General features: G+C 47.9%; 1 protein-coding gene across 2 annotated transcripts; it reads right to left on the reverse strand.

Moving 5' to 3' along the window:
• Nucleotides 1-940: 940 nt before the first annotated feature.
• LOC125513127 (serine/threonine-protein phosphatase 6 regulatory ankyrin repeat subunit B-like) lies at nucleotides 941-9,386 on the reverse strand. Of its 2 annotated transcripts, none has more exons than XM_048678173.1 (2): nucleotides 8,514-9,386; nucleotides 941-1,845 (listed from the first exon to the last, which is right to left on the reverse strand). In XM_048678173.1, exons 1-2 carry the CDS (start codon nucleotides 9,133-9,135, stop codon nucleotides 1,838-1,840), a joined length of 630 nt encoding a protein of 209 aa, XP_048534130.1. In that variant the 5' UTR covers nucleotides 9,136-9,386; the 3' UTR covers nucleotides 941-1,837. The 2 variants fall into 2 exon arrangements, with proteins under 2 accessions (XP_048534130.1, XP_048534129.1); XM_048678172.1 differs by lacking the exon at nucleotides 941-1,845 and adding an exon at nucleotides 1,854-2,479.
• Between the last annotated feature and the right edge of the window lie 8,834 nt (nucleotides 9,387-18,220).

Below are 18,220 nucleotides of genomic sequence, written 5' to 3' on the forward strand. Positions count from 1 at the left end.
GGAGGCTGTGCGCCTTGCTGTAGACAAGTCTGGCTTTATCCAGTAAGTCCTCAGAGTCGCCATGGCTGGCGGCCACCACATGGAGAAGAGTGTTACCTCCAACGGTAACGGCGTACAGATCAGGTGGCTGCGTGGCCGAGCTTCCCATGGTGTAGGCGGCTGGTTTCCCGTCGAGGAATGATTCCAGATCGTGGAAAGATCCGGAGGAAGCCAATGCTAGCAGCCCGGCGTCCATATTGGGCTCCATGGTGGTCGCCGGTGGAGGAGCAGTATTTGTCCCAACCGGTGAGCTCGGAGCTGTCAGCCCGGTGCTCGACGCCATTGATCACCAACACGAAAGAGGTGGAAGTGAGAATGAGAGAGGATCGACTGGGGCTGGTCTGGACTGCAAATGTATGGATGTGGTGAAGTAGAGGAGTGTGTGTCCAAGCTGTGCCTGTGAATGGGTATATGTAGAACGACGAGAGCAAGCAAAGGATGCAGAGGGGTGGGTGGGTGAGATGAGCAGGGACGACGCGGTCACCTCTCCGGCTCCATCGCCAGCAAACCTACGCACGCACGCACACTCCCTTGATCGGCCACACATACATGCACCCGAGCCTGCCACGGGCTGGTCCCGATGCGTCCGGCGCACACACACGCACGCGTTCAAGCCCGCCACGGCTTATTCCTAACAATCCAGAAGCGCTCAAGAGAGTGTAAAACTGCTGAATGTGATTGACGGAGAGACCGTTCAATATGCCAGCCCAAAGGAAGACCCTCTTGATCTTCTCCCAAGCGGAAAGTGTGGATTAGGTAAGGAGCTTGCAAAGAGAGCACCGCTTAGCATAGCCGAGTCATAAATATCATCTTCGCAAAAAAAATGTAGTTGCAGGAAAATACTTCAATCATTGTGTACACTGTTAAAATCACATTAACTCTTGGACAATGAAAGGTCTAAGCAAAGAAATACACGCACACTATTCACTACAGTTCTCAAGAAACATAAGTATGATAATAGCAGATCCGAAGTCTCCAACTGGTAGTGTGAGAAGAGCCACACTTACAAAAGATGATAATGATCCATATATGTAATATGGGCGTATTTGGCCCTCTTCAAGCAAATGGTGTTGGCGGTTGTGCTGGTGGTTCCACTTTGCCACCGGTGTGACTCACCTGGGCCAACTTAAAGGCCAGCAATAGTAGAGAAGAAAGGATAAGGACCACGAGTAAGAATGCACATGGCCATGCCCAGACTATCCCGTACCATTTCCCCTTTCTCTTACAGAGTGCAGTGAAGAGAACAATACGGCTGATTGTCATTCCCCAAGAGTAATACACCAATATGAGAATCAAGATGAGAAATATTGCAAGTGCAGACACAGGAGCAATTGGAGCTAACATCATATAAGTACCAAGTGCAAAGGCAACTACCATGCTTGACACTGAAATCAGCAAGAGAGGGATGGCCCTTATAAATAGCACTTTTCTTGTTCGAAGATGTACCGTAGGATCCCCAGAAAATATGAAAGAAATTGTAGCCATGACCGAGAGGGTGAAGGCAAGTGTGTTGGCCACAATGAATGCATAAAAATGAAATGTTCCAGCAAGTATTGGTGAGCCTGCATTAGTTTCATCATCATCTCTAAGACCTCCTGGCATAGTGAAAGTTGCACCAAATGTGACGGTTGCAATTAAGACCGAGCCGATACATAAACTTTGTGTTCCCTCTTTCACTTGACTCATTATATGTATTTCTTCCTGTCTTGCTTGGTCAATATCATATTCATCCAAGAATCCCTGGTGAACAATACCCCTTTTAGCACCAACATATTTGAGTGCTTTGAGTATCCTTACTTCATTTTCCTACAAAATTAGAATAAATAAAATTTAAACTTTGCAGATCCCAGTTGTTCTTGTTTACCTCCATGGCTATGTTATAAAATGAAAACGATCACATATATTATCCCTTTGACATATATTCCTTTAGGAATAGCGTGACGCGCTGTATCTAGCGGAGTCTTCCCTTTCTCGTTCTTTAAATTCAATTGTACTTGTCTATTACCGAGTAAAGAACAAAACATTCGTAGACTTCCTTTTCTTATAGCTAGGTGCAGTGCAGTGTTCCCATCTTTGTCTTGCATATTCAAAATCCATGACAACGATATGTTTCGACAAGCATAATCGACAGTCCCTATATCCATTCTATCAACTGCAACATGAAGAAATGTCCTTCCCCTTGCATCACGCAGATCAGCGCAATTGGGGGATTTCATAAGAAAGTCAGCGATGACCCTTGTTGCACCGACGGAGGCAGCCACGTGTGTGGGAAATGATCCATTATGGTCGTGTTGATACAATGCATCTGGACTGGCTATCAATAATTGTGAACATATTTGCCGTAGAGTACCGATAACAGCAAAGTGAAGAGGTGTACTTCCGTTTTTGTCCCCTTGTAACGTAAGGTTGTCGTTCCACTCTAACAACATCTTCATAAGATCTGTGAGTGCGTCTTTCCGTTAAGCCAATCAATACTAGAGAGCAAAAAAGCAAGAATATGAAAATAATGCTAAATCAAATGTGTACATGCATCAGTATAAGAAGTCAAGGTGACATGCACTAGAAAAAAGGTGACATGCACTAATGTTTACCGGAAAAGACTTCCGCCCCGCTTTATATATAGAGCAACGATCAACAACTGCCGGTACAAACGCACCACAACACACGCGCACACCCAAGAGAGGATACATAGGCGCTGAGCGCACCAACACCACCCCTATCTACGAAGAGATGAAGCCGCATACGACGAACCATGGACTCCAAGACGGCGCCTTCAGGAATGATACGACACCGGAGCGCTGCCACTGCCCGACCAGAGGGTCAAAGTTTCCCTTGAAGGAACACAACGGGCAATGAGAGCCGCGATGACGCCTTCAAGAAGGGAACGAGCTTCGCCGCTGCCGGTCCTTCCGAGGATAGAATAGGTCTTCACCCCGGCCAACACTCACCACCACCGAACGCCACACCCCGGCAACCACGCCACCCACACGACTATGGCCACCGGGCAGCACCAAGCCACAACCTCTGCCCACGAGCACCGTGCTACCACCACCACGGCCGCCGCCCCGACATCCAAGACCAAGACACCGCCTCACTCGAGACCCGTCGCTACCCCAACCAAAGAGACGAGCGGAAAGGCCCAGCCTTTCACACCCCTCGGCGGCCCCCAGCGCCGAGACCCGGACAAAACTGGCCACCATCGCCGCGTCCTGCAGCACCGGGCGTGAGCCGAGCTCGGTTTTGCCGTTGGGCGCGAGACGAGCTCGGTCTTGCGGCACCAGGCGCGAGACGAGCAATGGACCGCAGCTAGGAGCGGGCCGGCCCTTCGATGCAAGTAGTGCTCGGACGACGAGGAGATGAAGCGAAGGCCGATACGGCCCGACCGCAGACGAGCCGACGCCGAAGAAGCCGGCCGCCGTCGCGGGCAGAGCCGCCGAGCCACCGTGTAGCCGCCAAGCCATCGTGTAGCCGCCGCGCCACTAGGTGGCCACCACCCATGCCCGACCTCCCCGCGCCGCCACCCACGGCCGGAGCAACAGCCACGCCCGGCCGCGGCCCCCACTCAGAGCAACTGCCCCTATCCCGAGTGGCCCGCCGAGCTCAAGGCTCAGATCTGGCGGGCACGCACCTCCATACCACCACCACCAACGCCCACAGCCGAGAGGGCCGCCGCCGCTGGTCCACACCGCCCGCAGCCCGCAACCCGCGCCTGATAGATCTAGAGCACCGAGCCGCCCAGGAGGACGCCCCGAGCCCAGCCAGGCCTTGTGGCCCCCAGCACCGCCGCACCCCTGCACCGCCACCCCGCAGCCACCGTAGCCCTGCTGCACCACGCGCGGCAGGCGCGGACGACGTGGCCCACACCACAGCACGCCGTTCTCGCCGAGTGGCCGCGCCCCGCGGCGCGACCCGCAACAGGAGAAGGAAGAGGAGTTCCCGCCGCCGGCAACGCGGGCCGTGCTTTCCACGGCGGCGCCTCCGGGCGGAGGCGGAGGGGGAGGGGGAGACCGGGGGGAGGGTGCTTGAGAGGTGGCGGCTAGGGTTCGCCCGGCCTCTCGCGGGAGAGGCGCGGGGCGAACTAGTCCCGCAGACCTAGAAATCTGCCATTGTGGTACTACATGCACTAATGTTTACGTAGCGGTGGTTAGTTGAGTGTCCTAGTTCACGAGAATTAACATGTTTGGCCTGGTATAACCATGCTTAGTTGTTGATCATGTTAGAAGCCGGGTATTTTATTAATAATAAATGATAATTCTATAATTCCCATACTGGTAAAGAGCTGGTAGGAATTACAAAAATAAGAAGGACGCCACAAATAACAGCGTCCAGGGTGGATTCTGTTGCGAACTGCGTCCAAGTCTGGACGCTAGTACGGACGGCGTCTAGTCATGCCATCCGATCGGTGCTCTTATTAGGCTCAACCGAGTCGTTTTCCTCTGATGGATAGAGTTTTCATGACTTATGAACCCTAATACAGTAATACGCTTGCAGCCGTTGATCCATACCTCGATGGGCGGTAAGAAAGCTCTAGCGTGGACATTTTATATCATCACAGGAACAACATCGTCTTACTAGCTGCTCGTCATTAGGATCACTCGCTCATCATTAGTATCATCCACCTCACCTATGGTTGGGTTGTTCCGTGGCCTCGTTAAATCTTCTTTGTTTGGTCTTTCATACTACAATTTATTCATTTGTTACAAGTGTACATTGTATAGATGACTGGGTTGTTACTCTTGGGTGCTATCTCCGTTCTGGTTTATTAGTCCCCTTCGTATTCAGTGTTAAATTTTGATCACAGTTTTAATTAACAAAATGTCAATGCATGTCACAAAAATTATACCACTCAAATCTATGTTCAAATACGAATCCAACAATATGATTTTTTGTGACATGCATTAACATTTTATTAGTTAAATCTATGGTCAAAATTTAACACAAAATACGAAGGGGACTAATAAACCGGGATGAAGGTAGTAATACATTATTATTGGCTAGTTTATGAGAACAGATAAGTCGACCTTGAGTCGGCGGACGAGTTTTCGCCTCTGCGTGTCGGTGTACCGCTGCCAGTACTTAGGGGAGCATGACGTGTTGGTGCCATAGCCCGACGTGAACCTGTTGCACAGATGGTGCCTCAACCTCGATAGGGTTCTGGTGCCAGTCGTGCCGGCCTCAGGCTGCACGCAGCCGGCGGAGATCCACCACTATCATGCTCTATTCACGGCTGCTCCGCTGCGACCCAGCATACGAGCTGGATTCGTTGAATTGGGGCGCGTGGTTCGCCACCAAGCACGACCAGCGCCACTAGTCATGCTTCAAGGGTGCACCCCGTGCGCTGCGTGCGCTTACTGATCCTCCACCACCACCACCGGTCATGGTGAAGGAGGACCAGGAGGCCAAGGAGGTCTACATTGCGGCCCTCGAGAAGGCCCCAAAGAGGGCCATCGAGGAGTCCGAGCGCCAGGAGAAAGTGCTGGACGAATCTACGGCCGGAGTGGAGGTCAACACGCCCACACTGCCACAAGCACCGCCCGCATCCGAGCCTATGGAGGAGCCGTGGCCGCTGCTTGGGCAGCCGTGGTTGTGGACGGGCACGCTGCCTAGGTGGGCACAACAAGCGAGGAGGCCGAGTTGGCGGGCGTAACAGCAACAGACAGCAACGACGCTGGCAGCCTTCCAGCATGCGTTTCCATTGATGGAGGCACCGGTCTACGTCGACCCGACCAAGGAGGATGAGGGAAGGATGACGGTGCCAAGATCTAACGCCAGCCGCTTGCTGTTTTTATCTTAAATTTTTATTAGTTTTAATTAATGTAATATGGACTTCTGTTGGGTGTTTTATTTTTAAAAAATTCTAAAATCCAGCACAAACGTGAAATGCGTCCGTCTATGTCGGGTGCACCTACGGACCAACGGACATTCGCATCCACCTGGCCGACTCAAGCAAACAAAAAACAGGCAAAATCCACATCCGTTTAGGTTGCCATGTAGGAGTTGCCCTTACATAAGACAGAGGCAAGGAGCTAGAAAACACCGGACGCTGCTAACAATGACGTCGGACGTGGTCAGCACCAGCGACCAGGCATGGACGGTACCAATCATCACGTCCTTCTCATTTTTCAAAATTCCAATTTATCGTTACCAGTTTCGGAATTACAGAATTATTACTTTTATCATTAATAAAAAAATCGGAGAGTGGTGTGGGAGGCCTGGGGGCACCAATTCCCACGCCCTGGAGGCAGCTCTACCTCTCTCATTACTCCGTTTTCTCCTAAGATCGCATCTACGGTAAAGCCCTGCTGGGATTGCTCCACCACCATCTCCACCATGCCGTCGTGCTGATTGAGATCCCATCTACTTTTCCTTCCTCTCTTGCTGGATCAAGGAGGAGACATGATCGAGCCGCACGTGTGCTGAACGCGGAGGTGCCGTCCGTTCGGCACTTGATCGGGAGTTCGCGGGACGGATCGTGATTGAATCGTGAAGACGTTCGACTACATCAACCGCGTTTCTTAACGATTTCGCTTAGCGATCTACAAGGGTATGTAGATCCAATCTCTCATCTCGTTTAATAAAAATTCGGTATTATAAGTATAATTATGTTTAAGTTAGAGATAGAATAAAATTAAATCATGTATAACTTACCCTTTACTCCAAGTCTCTCTCCCTTATATTGTACTGTCTATATATATACTCCATACGAGGGTCAAATCAATACAACTCAATATAACACAAATATTAGTCATCCTACAATTTCTGTATAGTATTGGAGTGGTTAGTCTCACGACATCGATCCTACATTCCTCTACCATGTCTGACGACATCGATCCAAAGTTCCTCTACCATTTCAACAGTGTGCCGCCCCGAGAGAGATCAATCTTCTCTCCTAGGGGTGCGACACCTGATCTAATCAAAGATTAGAAAGGCTCCATGGATTAGATCAATTCCCTAGATTCAATTTTCAGTTCCAAAAATCCAAAATCCCATTATATTAGTGTTTTCACTAAGTAACCACGATAGATTTACACCGTTGAAAAAAATCATTAGGGTCTCCATCCGGCGAGACCTGCATCGACCCGAGGTCCTCACCACACGCGCACATCAAACCCTATTGACATCAAGCTTCAGCAGATCCGGCACCACACTTCGGCCATGTAAGCAAGTGTGTGACGGACGCACGGTGAACCACCGCGGCTGCGATTTGAACGCAATTACGAGAGCAGGCGTATGCAGGTCTCGGGCGGTGGAGCAGCCAGCCTCGATCCGGGCGACACACGGTCACATGTTTTGCATGGCCACACGGTCCGGACAAAACCAATGTGCTCGATGAGTTTCCTTCACCACTCTAAGTGGTGTGTTGAGGAGATAAATAGGAGACCGCACGCGCGCTCGCTCGCCTGGCCTGGACGGGCTCATGCTCGGGCCGGGCCGATGCGTGCACGCTACATGCGCGTGATGGTCCCCCTGGTCCGTTGTCTTGCAGGAACATAACTTTCTTTCGCCCTATTTTTGGTGTCGTGACAGACAAGTTGATTGTTTTCTTGTTCAGCAAGTTTGTCTTTGAAACCAAGTTGGTTTCAGATCGTGATCGCGACACGATACCGTCCTTGGTGTGCATTTTTTCCTGTTCATGTAGTATGCTAGATTGTTGCATGCTATTTTCTGTTCTAGTCGTGAACATTTACTGGAATTAATCATGAACTTGCCTAATATTCCAACACAAAACGCAGTTGATGACGACACAACAGAAAACATGACAGAAGCGTAACACTTCAATTCAATCGCAGTCGTCCGCTTTATGGCTGAGGGAGAATGTTATTAGAAGTATATTTATGTTTAAGTTAGAGATTAGTAGTTAGAGATAGAATAGGATTAAACCATGTATGACATGCGACTTTGGTACATCAATGGGCTATTACGGGGCTTGGCGCCCACCCCCACCAATTAGAATCGGGGGGGGGGGGGGGCATTAATTAGGGGGAGAAGGTTATTTAGCCCAACGAAAATAAAGGTCCGTTGATGCAGTTTGTGTGTGTAGCATTTTTTGTATGACATGCCCTCTACTCCAGGTCTCTCTCCCTTATATTATACTCTATATATACCTCATATGGGAGTCTAATCAATACAACTCAAATACAACACAAATATTAGTCATCCTATAGTTTCTACAGATTGAAGAGTTGAGGAATGAATCAAATGATACAAAGTTTCTTCATACACCTTCTCCTAAATTTTTTATGACAAAAGAGTTGATCTATTTTAGAGCTCTCCTAGCTTTTGGCAGACGGATACAAAAGGAAAAAGATGACAGAACATGATGACTAACTAAATATCTGTTTTACAAGATCCACCTATATTGAAATTTGAACCTAATAACACACTAACACTGGTCAAATAGTAATGAGCCAAATAATAGCTAAATAGTACTATGTATCTAAAAATATGTTAAATTGAGATTTAAAAGTCAGTACCTTGGCTTCCTTGAACAGCCACATGCAATGCATTTCGTCCATCTGGTCCAAAGTATGAAAGAAGCCCGCCACTCAAGTCGTAGAGTGTTTTTGCGATGATTTTGTTTTCCAGTAAAACGGCTAGGTACAACGGCGAAGTACCTTGTTCAGGAAACCGGGCCAGTTGTGGGTTCTCCTCCATGAACAACTTGACCATATCATTGTTCCCAGAGCGGACGGCCTCATGCAAGGCTGTCTCATGGATCTTGTTTTGTGTTTCAAGAAGTCCCTTTGCATTGTTAATACCCTCACCATTGGCGAGATCAATGAGAAGAGCCACCATTCTCATGTTGCCCGCCCGTGCAGCATAGTGCAGGGGTGTGTCCCCCTGGCTGTTTTGCACGAAGAGGAGGCTGGGTGCCTTGTCGTAGAGGAGGCTGGCCTTCTTGGTGGAGTCCTCAGAATCGCCGTAGACGGCAGCGACCAAGTGGAGAAGGGACTCACCTCCAACGGTGACCGCGTACAGATGAGGTGGCTGCCTTGCCGAGCTTCCGAGGGTGTAGACGGCTGGCTTCCCGTTGAGGAGTGATTCCAGATCTTGGAAAGAGCCAGAGCAGGCCATTGCTAGCAGGCCGGCATCCATCTTTGGCTCGATGGTGGTCGCCGGCGGAGGAACAGCAGCAGCGTTTGCCACGGCGGGTGAGCTCGGCCTTGGAGCTGAGTGCCCACTGCTCGACGATATCGATCACCAACACGAACAGGGTTGTAAGTCTGGTGACGGCCGGAGCTAGACGGGATGGATGAATTTTTTTGGGACAAGATAGTGGACGAAGGTGGTGCGGATCTGGTGAGGGGAGTCAGAGAGGGCTAGAACATCGTGTTGTTATGAGGGCCTGTTTGCCATTGCTGACCATGCCAACAGCTGACAGCTAGCATTTGCTTCCAGATCGGCAACACCTGAGGGTTGCGAGCATCCACTAGACATGCTAGAAAATTACTAAAACCTTTGACTAGACTTGCATAATCATGTTGCTGAACTAAATCAAACATGATTAAATATATTGAGTGTGGCAGGGACGTGCGAGTAGTAATTAAGAGCAATCAAATGGTTAGACTACTATCATCTCGACTGACAGATGACAGGGCAAACCATGTTTTTTAGAGCAGTTAGTAGGCCAAGTGTACAAATTTTATGTATAAGATTAAGAAGTAGCTAGACTTTGGATCCGTCCATACCAACGGACGAAATGGAGTTGACGACGGGCTATAAAAATACAGTTGTACCTTATCATCCAAGTGTGGCATATACTCAAGTTGAAGCTAAACTTTCCTTCGTTTGCTTATCCTTTTAAGTTTAAGATATAGTTTTATTGTAGTGAAATAGTAATCTTTTGTGGAGTTCCACATCTATCAATAATAGAAATACACGCCAGGAAATACAATTTGAAAGCGAGTTGTGGTGAACTTCGCTATCATGATGAGATCTTGCTTATTTTAATTCGAGCTACGCATTTGAATTATGTGTTTAGTGTCCTTTGTTCACGCTTGATTTGACATTGTTATGTATAGGTGATGCTTATGTATCAGTATAGCTGTAAACAAAATGTTTGTAAGATTAGGTGGATTGAAGTGTTAGGTGATCTCAGAATACCATGAATTTTCACGCACCTATTGTGTTAAAAAATATTTGGTTCTCCCGTGGAAACGCACATGCACATACCTAGTAAATATTATATTTATACTGAGTTGGAGAAGAGATAAGAGAAGCGGGTTGTACATTAAGGGGAAGCTGCAGAACATGCTACAAGAAACTTTCTGAGAGAGTGAGGTGGATCAGGTTTTAATAAAGTGACATCTTTGACCTCATTTTAATTATTTGTTTCACTTCCCTTTTTCAGAAGGGAGTTCACCGTGCGAACTTAGCATAACTCAGACGACCACAAATATTAAAAAACACAACGTTGGGCTATGCTCGATAGGAACCAAGTCTAGTTCATAATTGTTATCACAGGTCTTGGGTTTTTTTTTCGTAGTGACCTGTTGAGCACATGCGTGACTGGCTCTAAACTGCGTAGAGACTTGTGTTTTCAATACATGATGATGTTAACACTTGTTTTTAACTATCGTCGCATTCAGTGACCTCGACCTGTGGACAATGAACACATGAGTGCTGCTACGCTCCGAATGGTCAATGATCTGGAGTGTAGCTTGAAAAGAAATAAAATAGTGTGCCAGTTGTTAGCCCTTGAACAAGTCTCTCTCATTTCCAAACAATGATATGAGGTAATTATCTCTTATTACTCTCCACTTCACTATCACTACTAGAACACACATGGTTCGATAATTATTTATGTGGGGTGCCCCATTGATCATCCAAGGCAGTTTTTAACCCGTTTATGACCGTAAGATAGCCTTTATTTGATTTTATCATATGATATTATGATCCGTTTGCTATTTCTCACCGTACCAATGTTCGGTATTAGCTTCCAGGCCGGCAACACAGACGCTTGAGAATTATTGAAATTAATACTAGGCTAGACTGACATAATCACGTAGTTAAGTTAATCAAACATGATTAATTGACATATTACAGTGAAGTAACGTGGTGTGTGATAGGTGGCTTTTCTTACTAGTTCCAGTGGTGTTTATCTTACTAGTATTAATTATACGGACATGACTACTAAGGGCATCTCCAATGGTTGTAAGATAGTTGTTGGTAGACTTTGCCATGTAGGATTTTTGATGATGTGTCATACAATAAATAAGAAAAGAGAGGAAGATTGTATGTACATGAACCAACACCCCTTGCACAAGCTCCAATGTAGAATAAGAGAGCACCTTATTTATTATCTCACATTCTATTGGGCAAACTAGATACAATCCATTGGAGTTGTTGTATGTTAAGGTGTTGGTTGGTTACATGGCATATTTTACTAACAAGCTAACATACAAACTGTTGGAGATGCTCTAAATCTTGTATAGTTAAGGTGAGCGGTTTAGACATGTATTCATCTCAACCGACAGATGACAGATGTACAAATCTTGCTTACTGTAGACCAATTAATAGGCCCAAGTATATAAATTTTGTTTATAAGACCAAGTAGCAAGACTTGGATCCGCCCATACCAAGACACTTCACAGTGGCTTTCAATCCTTCCAAGAAAGAGAGTTGACGATGACCTAGGCCTAGCTAGTACGCCCGTATAAAAATTGAGCTAGTGTAGTTGTTCTTATCATGCAAGCGACCATACTTAAGAACAAGTACAGAAATAGTATTTCTAGGAACCAGTTGATGGCTTGGACAGTGTTTGCTGGCTTGGATCTGATCAATGAACAGAAAAAGAGGGATGGCTTCACGCTGACAATAAGCTAGATCCATGGCTCCTGGGTGCTTATGCTGAGTCAATGGTGCATGGATTGAATGCTTAATTAGGGTCTGGTTGCTGGATCAGAGGGAAGTTCTGTGCCTTATTCATAGAAAGCGCCCACAACTCCCTAACTGCTTGCCTTGCGCGTTTGGTTAATATGGTTAATACGGTGTTCTAGTAAATATGATTTTGATACAAGGGTTAATATGGTACAAGAAAGCTATACAGTCTGGTTTTTGTAAATACCATACTAGCTATTTCGGTACAGTTTCGGCAAATACCAATCAAACCAAAGTTGACGTGAATTAAGAATAAACAGGCAGCTACACGTTACACAATTGCAAATGAAGTCTTCAAGTAGGAACTATCCATATCAGTATAGCACTTAGCATATTAGCACAACACAACCAATGACAAACTAACCACAAGTCAAGTACTAGGATGTAGCTACTTTTGTGGTTAGAAGGTTGATTCTCAATGTATAATGGTATGAGTGCTGGTTGAGCAGCCAACTTGTATATATCACGAATCAAGACGCCCTTGTATCAAACTTGTGAACAGAAAGGAGTGAGTGCAGTTTTGCCATCCTATAAGCGAACGGCCACAAATATTAAAACACGATGTTGTACTATGCTTGATCGGCTCCAAGTCTAGTTTATAATTGTTATCACATGTCTTCATTTCTGTTTTTGTTTCCATAGTAACCTGTTAAGCACATGGGTAGCTGGCTCTAAACCACATCGAGACTTGTGTTTTCAATATATACATGATGATGTTAACACTTGTTTTTAACTATCGTCGCATTCAATGACCTCGACCTGTGGACGACGAGCACATGAGTGCTGCTACGCTCCAAATTGTCAATGATCCGGAGAGTATAACTTCAAAAGAAAAGAAAACTAGTGCGCCAGTTGTTAGCCCTCGAACAATTCTCTCTCATTTCCAAGCAATGATCTGCGCTAATTATCTCGTCTTCATTTTCAATTGATATTTCCTCCGTTTCACTATCAATACTAGATCACCATGGTTTTAAATCATTTATATGTGGTGCCCCGATGATCATCCCAAACAGTCTCCAAGTCGTTTATGAATGTAAGATATCCTTTACTCCCTCCGTCCGGTAAAGAGTGTGCGTTTGGCTTCAAAATTTGTCCATAAAAGAGTGTACATCTATCTTTCCAATGCACTTTAAAGTAGGAAACAAATACTTCTCTCTCATCACACGGTAATCAAGACCAATAACCATCTACACATGGTCTTCTTAATTTCTACATGCACTTAGCTCATTGGGTGTTGGTTAATTAAAGAGGAGAGAGATGTTGGCTTGCCATTTTCCAATGCATTTTTTACTTGACTCCATAATTTGTTCTAAAATCTCTAAATGTTCACTCTTCACCGGACGGAGGGAGTATTTAACTATATCATATGGTAATACGATTCATTTGCTATTTCTCACCATGCCAACGGCCAGCATTAGCTTCCTGCAGGCCAGCCAATACAAATGCTAGAAAGCTGTTGAAATTAACACTAAGGTTAGATTGACATAATCATGCTACTCAACCTTGTAACGTGGTGTGTGGTAGGTGGCTGTTCTTACTAGTTCGAGTGGTGTTTATGTTATTAATTACGCGGGCCGCGACTGAATCTTGTAATTAAGGGTGAGTTGTTTAGACATGTATCAATCTCAACCGACAGATGACAAATATACAAATATTGGTTACTACAGCAATTAATAGGACAACGTATACAAATCTTGTTTATAAGAGAAAGTAGCAAGTCACTGACGGGCTCGTCACACAAGTTAGATACCCACCAGAGGGGAATCGCTGCCCGCTCGCCGCTGCCCGCTCCCGCTAGGGTTCCCCGCTGCCGCCGGCGGGCCCTAGGCCCTTCCCGCCGCCGCCCGCCCAGCGCGGCGCCTCGCTCCCCCGCCCCCGCTCCCCCCACTCCCGCCGCCGCCCGCCCGCCCGGCGTGGGCGCCCCGCCCCGCACCCCCTCCCCTATCCCCTCCTTCCCATCCCGCCGCCTCCGTCGTCTCCCCGGGAGGCGGCTGGGGCGGCGCCCGACCTTCCTGCCTCGTCCGCCCCTTCTCCGTCCTCCCCCCCTCCCCCCCCCCGCCGCTGCCGGCGGTCGCCCCTGGATCTGGCCGGGTGGTGTCGGCGGCGGCGCGTCGTTCCTTACCCGCGCGCGCTCCTCCTTCTCGGGGTGGGGGGAGGCGGCGGTGATGCTCGGCCGGTGGCGGTCCGGCGTCCTGGTGCGGAGGCCGACGGCGCTCGCCGTGGTGGTGCCGCCTCTTGGCGGCGGGGCGGTCCGGTGGCGTTGGTCGACCGGTGGCTTGTCCCCGGCCCAGATCAGGGCCCGCAGGGTCCCTTCTGGGTCTTTGCGGGTCGGCTCAGGCGCGACTGCGACGCCTTCTGTATGGGGAGGCTGGGGAGCGGCTTGGACTGGGACAGTGACGCCGACGGCGTGCCAGCTGCTGCACGGAGGCGGGAGCTGTCCAGGCCTTTGAGGGCCTGGCCAGGCCTGTGGGGTCACGGGCCCGGTAGGCTCCTGCTATGGCATCCGGTCGGCTACCGTCGTGGACGGTGGAGGTGGGGCCCTCCCGTATGTCGACGGTGTTGCTGCCCTAGTCCCGGCTCCTCTTCTTCGTTGTGCAGACCATCTTCGCGGTGTCGTGGTGAGACAGCGTGTGAAGCTTCCTGTTCGTGTTGGCGTTGGGTGGTGGTCGGTTTGGTGGCGAGCTCCGAAGTGCCTAAGGTAGAGGCTGGGATCGGGAGAAATCCCTGTTGGCTTGGCCGACACCGACGCGGTGGCGCCTGAGGGTGCCGCCGGACCTTCCTGAAGGGCATCGGGGCTACCCTTCCTTTCTCCTCGCCGTGTATCGGGGGAAACCCTTGGCAGCAGCGTTGTCATCGTCGCGTTCTTTCTTGGAGGTGTTGATTGGTACTGGCGCTTCGGAGTCTCGGAGCTTAGTGGGCGATCTCCGGTGGACGCAGCGGTCACGAGGCTTCGTCGTTTTTGTCGATCCGCTGTTATCGGCATTTTTTTTTCTTTTTCATTTCTTTTAGACGAGATTGTGCTGCTTCCGCCCCAGCTGTTATTGTTGGTTGTATCGGATGGTTGCTTTGTAATACAAAGCGAGGGAAACCCTTTTTCTTAAGAGAAAGTAGCAAGACTTGGAGTCGCCCATACCAAGACACTTCACGCTGGCTTTGGATCCTCCAAAGAAAGAGAGTAACCGACGGCCTAGCTAGCATAAATATTGAGGCAGTGTAGTTTGTTCTTAACTGGTTTGATCTTATATTATCATGCAAGTGTCGTAGAACTGCTCGAAGATCGAGCTGCTTGGCGATGACTAGTAGATGAAAATAGAGTGCACATGGGTGCCAGTTGTCAATGATATCGAGAGTAGCTTCAAGAGAAAAGAAAAATAGCCTGCCAGTTGTTAGCCCTTGAACAATTCTCTATCATTTCCAAAAAATGATCTGAGCTAATTATCTAATATTAATCTTCATTTCCAACTGATATTTCCTCAGTTTTCCTATCAATACTAGATCACACATGGTTCTAAATTGTATATATGCGGTGCCCCGGCGATCATCACAAACGTTCTCCAAGTTGTTTCCGACTGTAAGTTAGCCTTGATTTGACCATATCGTATGGTAATACGACCCATTTGCTATTTCTCACCCTACCAACCGTTGGTATTAGCTTCTAGGCCAGCAAATAGAAACGCTAGAAAACTGTTAAAATTAACACTAAGGCTAGACTAACATAATCATGCCACTCAACTTAAACCAACATGAGTAACTGACATATACAGTGAAGTAACGTGGTGTGTGGTAGTTGGCTGTTCTTACTAGTTCAAGTGGTGTATATGTTATTAATTACGCGGGCGGCTAAATCTTGTAATTAAGGGCGAGCGGTTTAGACTTGTATCCATCTCAGCCGACAAATGACAGATATATAATACAAATCTTGGTCACTAGAGCAATTAGTAGACCAAAGTTTACAAATCTTGTTTGTAAGACCAATAGCAAGACTTGGATACGCCCATACCAAGACACATCACGATGGCTTTTTATCCTCCCAAGAAAAAATAATAGACGACGACCTAGCTAGTATTAAAATTGAGGTAGTGTAGTTAGTTCTTAATTAGCTTGATCTTATATTATCATGCAAGTGCCGTAAAAAATGCTCGAAGATCGAGCTATGCTTGGCGATGACCACAGTAGATGAAAGGGCAAAGGTACACTTGGTGATGACTGATGAGTGATGGCCAAGTACAGAAATTGTATTTCTAGGAACCAGTGGATGGCTTGGACAGTGTTTGCAGGCTTGGATCAGACCAATGAACTTAATGACAGCGGAGTATAATAGTATGCAATAGGCATGCTTAGAGCATCTAAATCGGGGTGTCCCAAACCCGCCTCAAACGATCGGGTGAACGGCCCGGTCACGAAAATGCGACCCACACAGGGCGCCTCAAACGCCCGGGCTGACCGCCACCCTTCATATTCAGCTAGCCCAAATATGGGATGGATATGGGGTGTCCGGGTCAGTCGGCCATGTCGTCCTCGGCCCACGCTCTTCCCATCCGCTCACCGGCCCGAACCCTAGCCACTCCACTCCATTCCACTCCCCTCCATCATCCAAACTCCCGTCCGGCGATCTCCGACCTTCTCCAGCATGGCAGGCAGTGGATCTGACTCGACTAGTTCGGATCCGTCAACTGGAGTGTCATCCTGTGCGGGTTGGAGGAGGCAATGGTTGTCCACATTGCACTCCGCCGCTCCTCGGAGGATAGCGCCCGACCGATGGCAGGATCTGCCCGGCGCGACTCCATAGCGTCGGTGCATCGGGCTCTCGGATCCCCCGAGGCTGGATCATCACGGTCCCAGGAGCCTTCAAATCTCCCCTTCCCCATCAACGGTCTGGCAGAGTTTGAGTCCCATCAGGACTGGTGTGCCCGCCGTGGGAAGGAGAGGATAAGGGCGGCGGAGGCCCGCCTCACTGCTGACATGGCGGCGGTTGTCGGGACCCTGATCCTAACTCACACGGATCTAGCATAAGACACATCATATCACTTTGTGGCCTCATGCACGGTAACCACGGATGCCACCTTTACCTTGGCCGGGTCCATTTGCGTCTTTTGGCTCACGTATATGATTGCCATGCTAGCATCCATATCAACAGAGAACCTGGGTCGACATGACTAGTCATAAACCAAGGTGGCACATACGTACTGGGACAGGCATATATAACCCAGCAATGCACGTGTCGGTCATCAATGTATGAACCCAAGTCATAGCAAGCTACAGGGACTTAAAGGAACAATGCGTGACATTTCCCGGTAGGGAAAAATACTGGACCAAAGAAGGATACATGCTGGTCAATCCATGTGTTCCGGAGTAGTAGCAAACTATTATGGCTCAGTGGAAGCACTAGGAGGCTTCCTTGTATGGAAGGTTACAAAAGTAGATAACCAGGTGTCGAATCCCACACATACCAGTGCATTTCAAAAACATACACACAATATGCATGATATGTGTAGACACAACATCGCATCACAACATAACTCTATGACTCAAAATGTTTATTGAAGATGCTCCGAAGAGCCATACATAACCTGATATTACAAACATGGGTCTCATGACCCAACATACAGAGTCATACAAGCAACGAGCGGAAACATAAATATGTCTGAGTACAGACAACTAAAAAGAAAAAAGGCTGGGAAGCCTAACTATCTACAAGACCCTCCATAGAAACCAGACCTCTATCTGGGCTTCCCAATCTACTCATAGAAGACTACTTGAAACTACTAGTGAGACGGAAGTCTCTCTGCAAAAATATAGATAAGCATATGTGAGTACAAAGGTACTCAGTAAGACTTATATCAGAACTAACTACATATGCATCAATATCAATAATAGGGTTGTGGAGTCTAACTGCAGCAAGTCAGCTTTGACTCCGTGGCTATCATGTACTACGACTACCAGTATTTTCTTTGAGATGAGAAAGCGCACATGGGTCCACATATTCACAACATCAATACACCACTATGGATCCACTCTCGTCTCCCTACGAGAAGGCCATCCATAACACTCACACTTATCTTGCGCATTGAGTATCCATTTCAACTTGTCTATGAACAATGTAAACTTTCCAAGTAGTCCATATCCGAGGACGTGACTATTCAAATAGATCAATTATAACCCTGCAAGGGTGTACTTCTTCACGCATGCTCTCACCACGTACCACCATGTACACGTCATGTTTCTCGGCAACCTTCAAGCGGAAGTCTGGCGAGGCTGTCGGCCACAACCTGACTAACCACACAAGACTTTTTTGAACACG

Source organism: Triticum urartu, chromosome 6 (genome assembly GCF_003073215.2).
Source record: "Triticum urartu cultivar G1812 chromosome 6, Tu2.1, whole genome shotgun sequence".
In the NCBI taxonomy this organism is placed as follows: domain Eukaryota; kingdom Viridiplantae; phylum Streptophyta; class Magnoliopsida; order Poales; family Poaceae; genus Triticum; species Triticum urartu.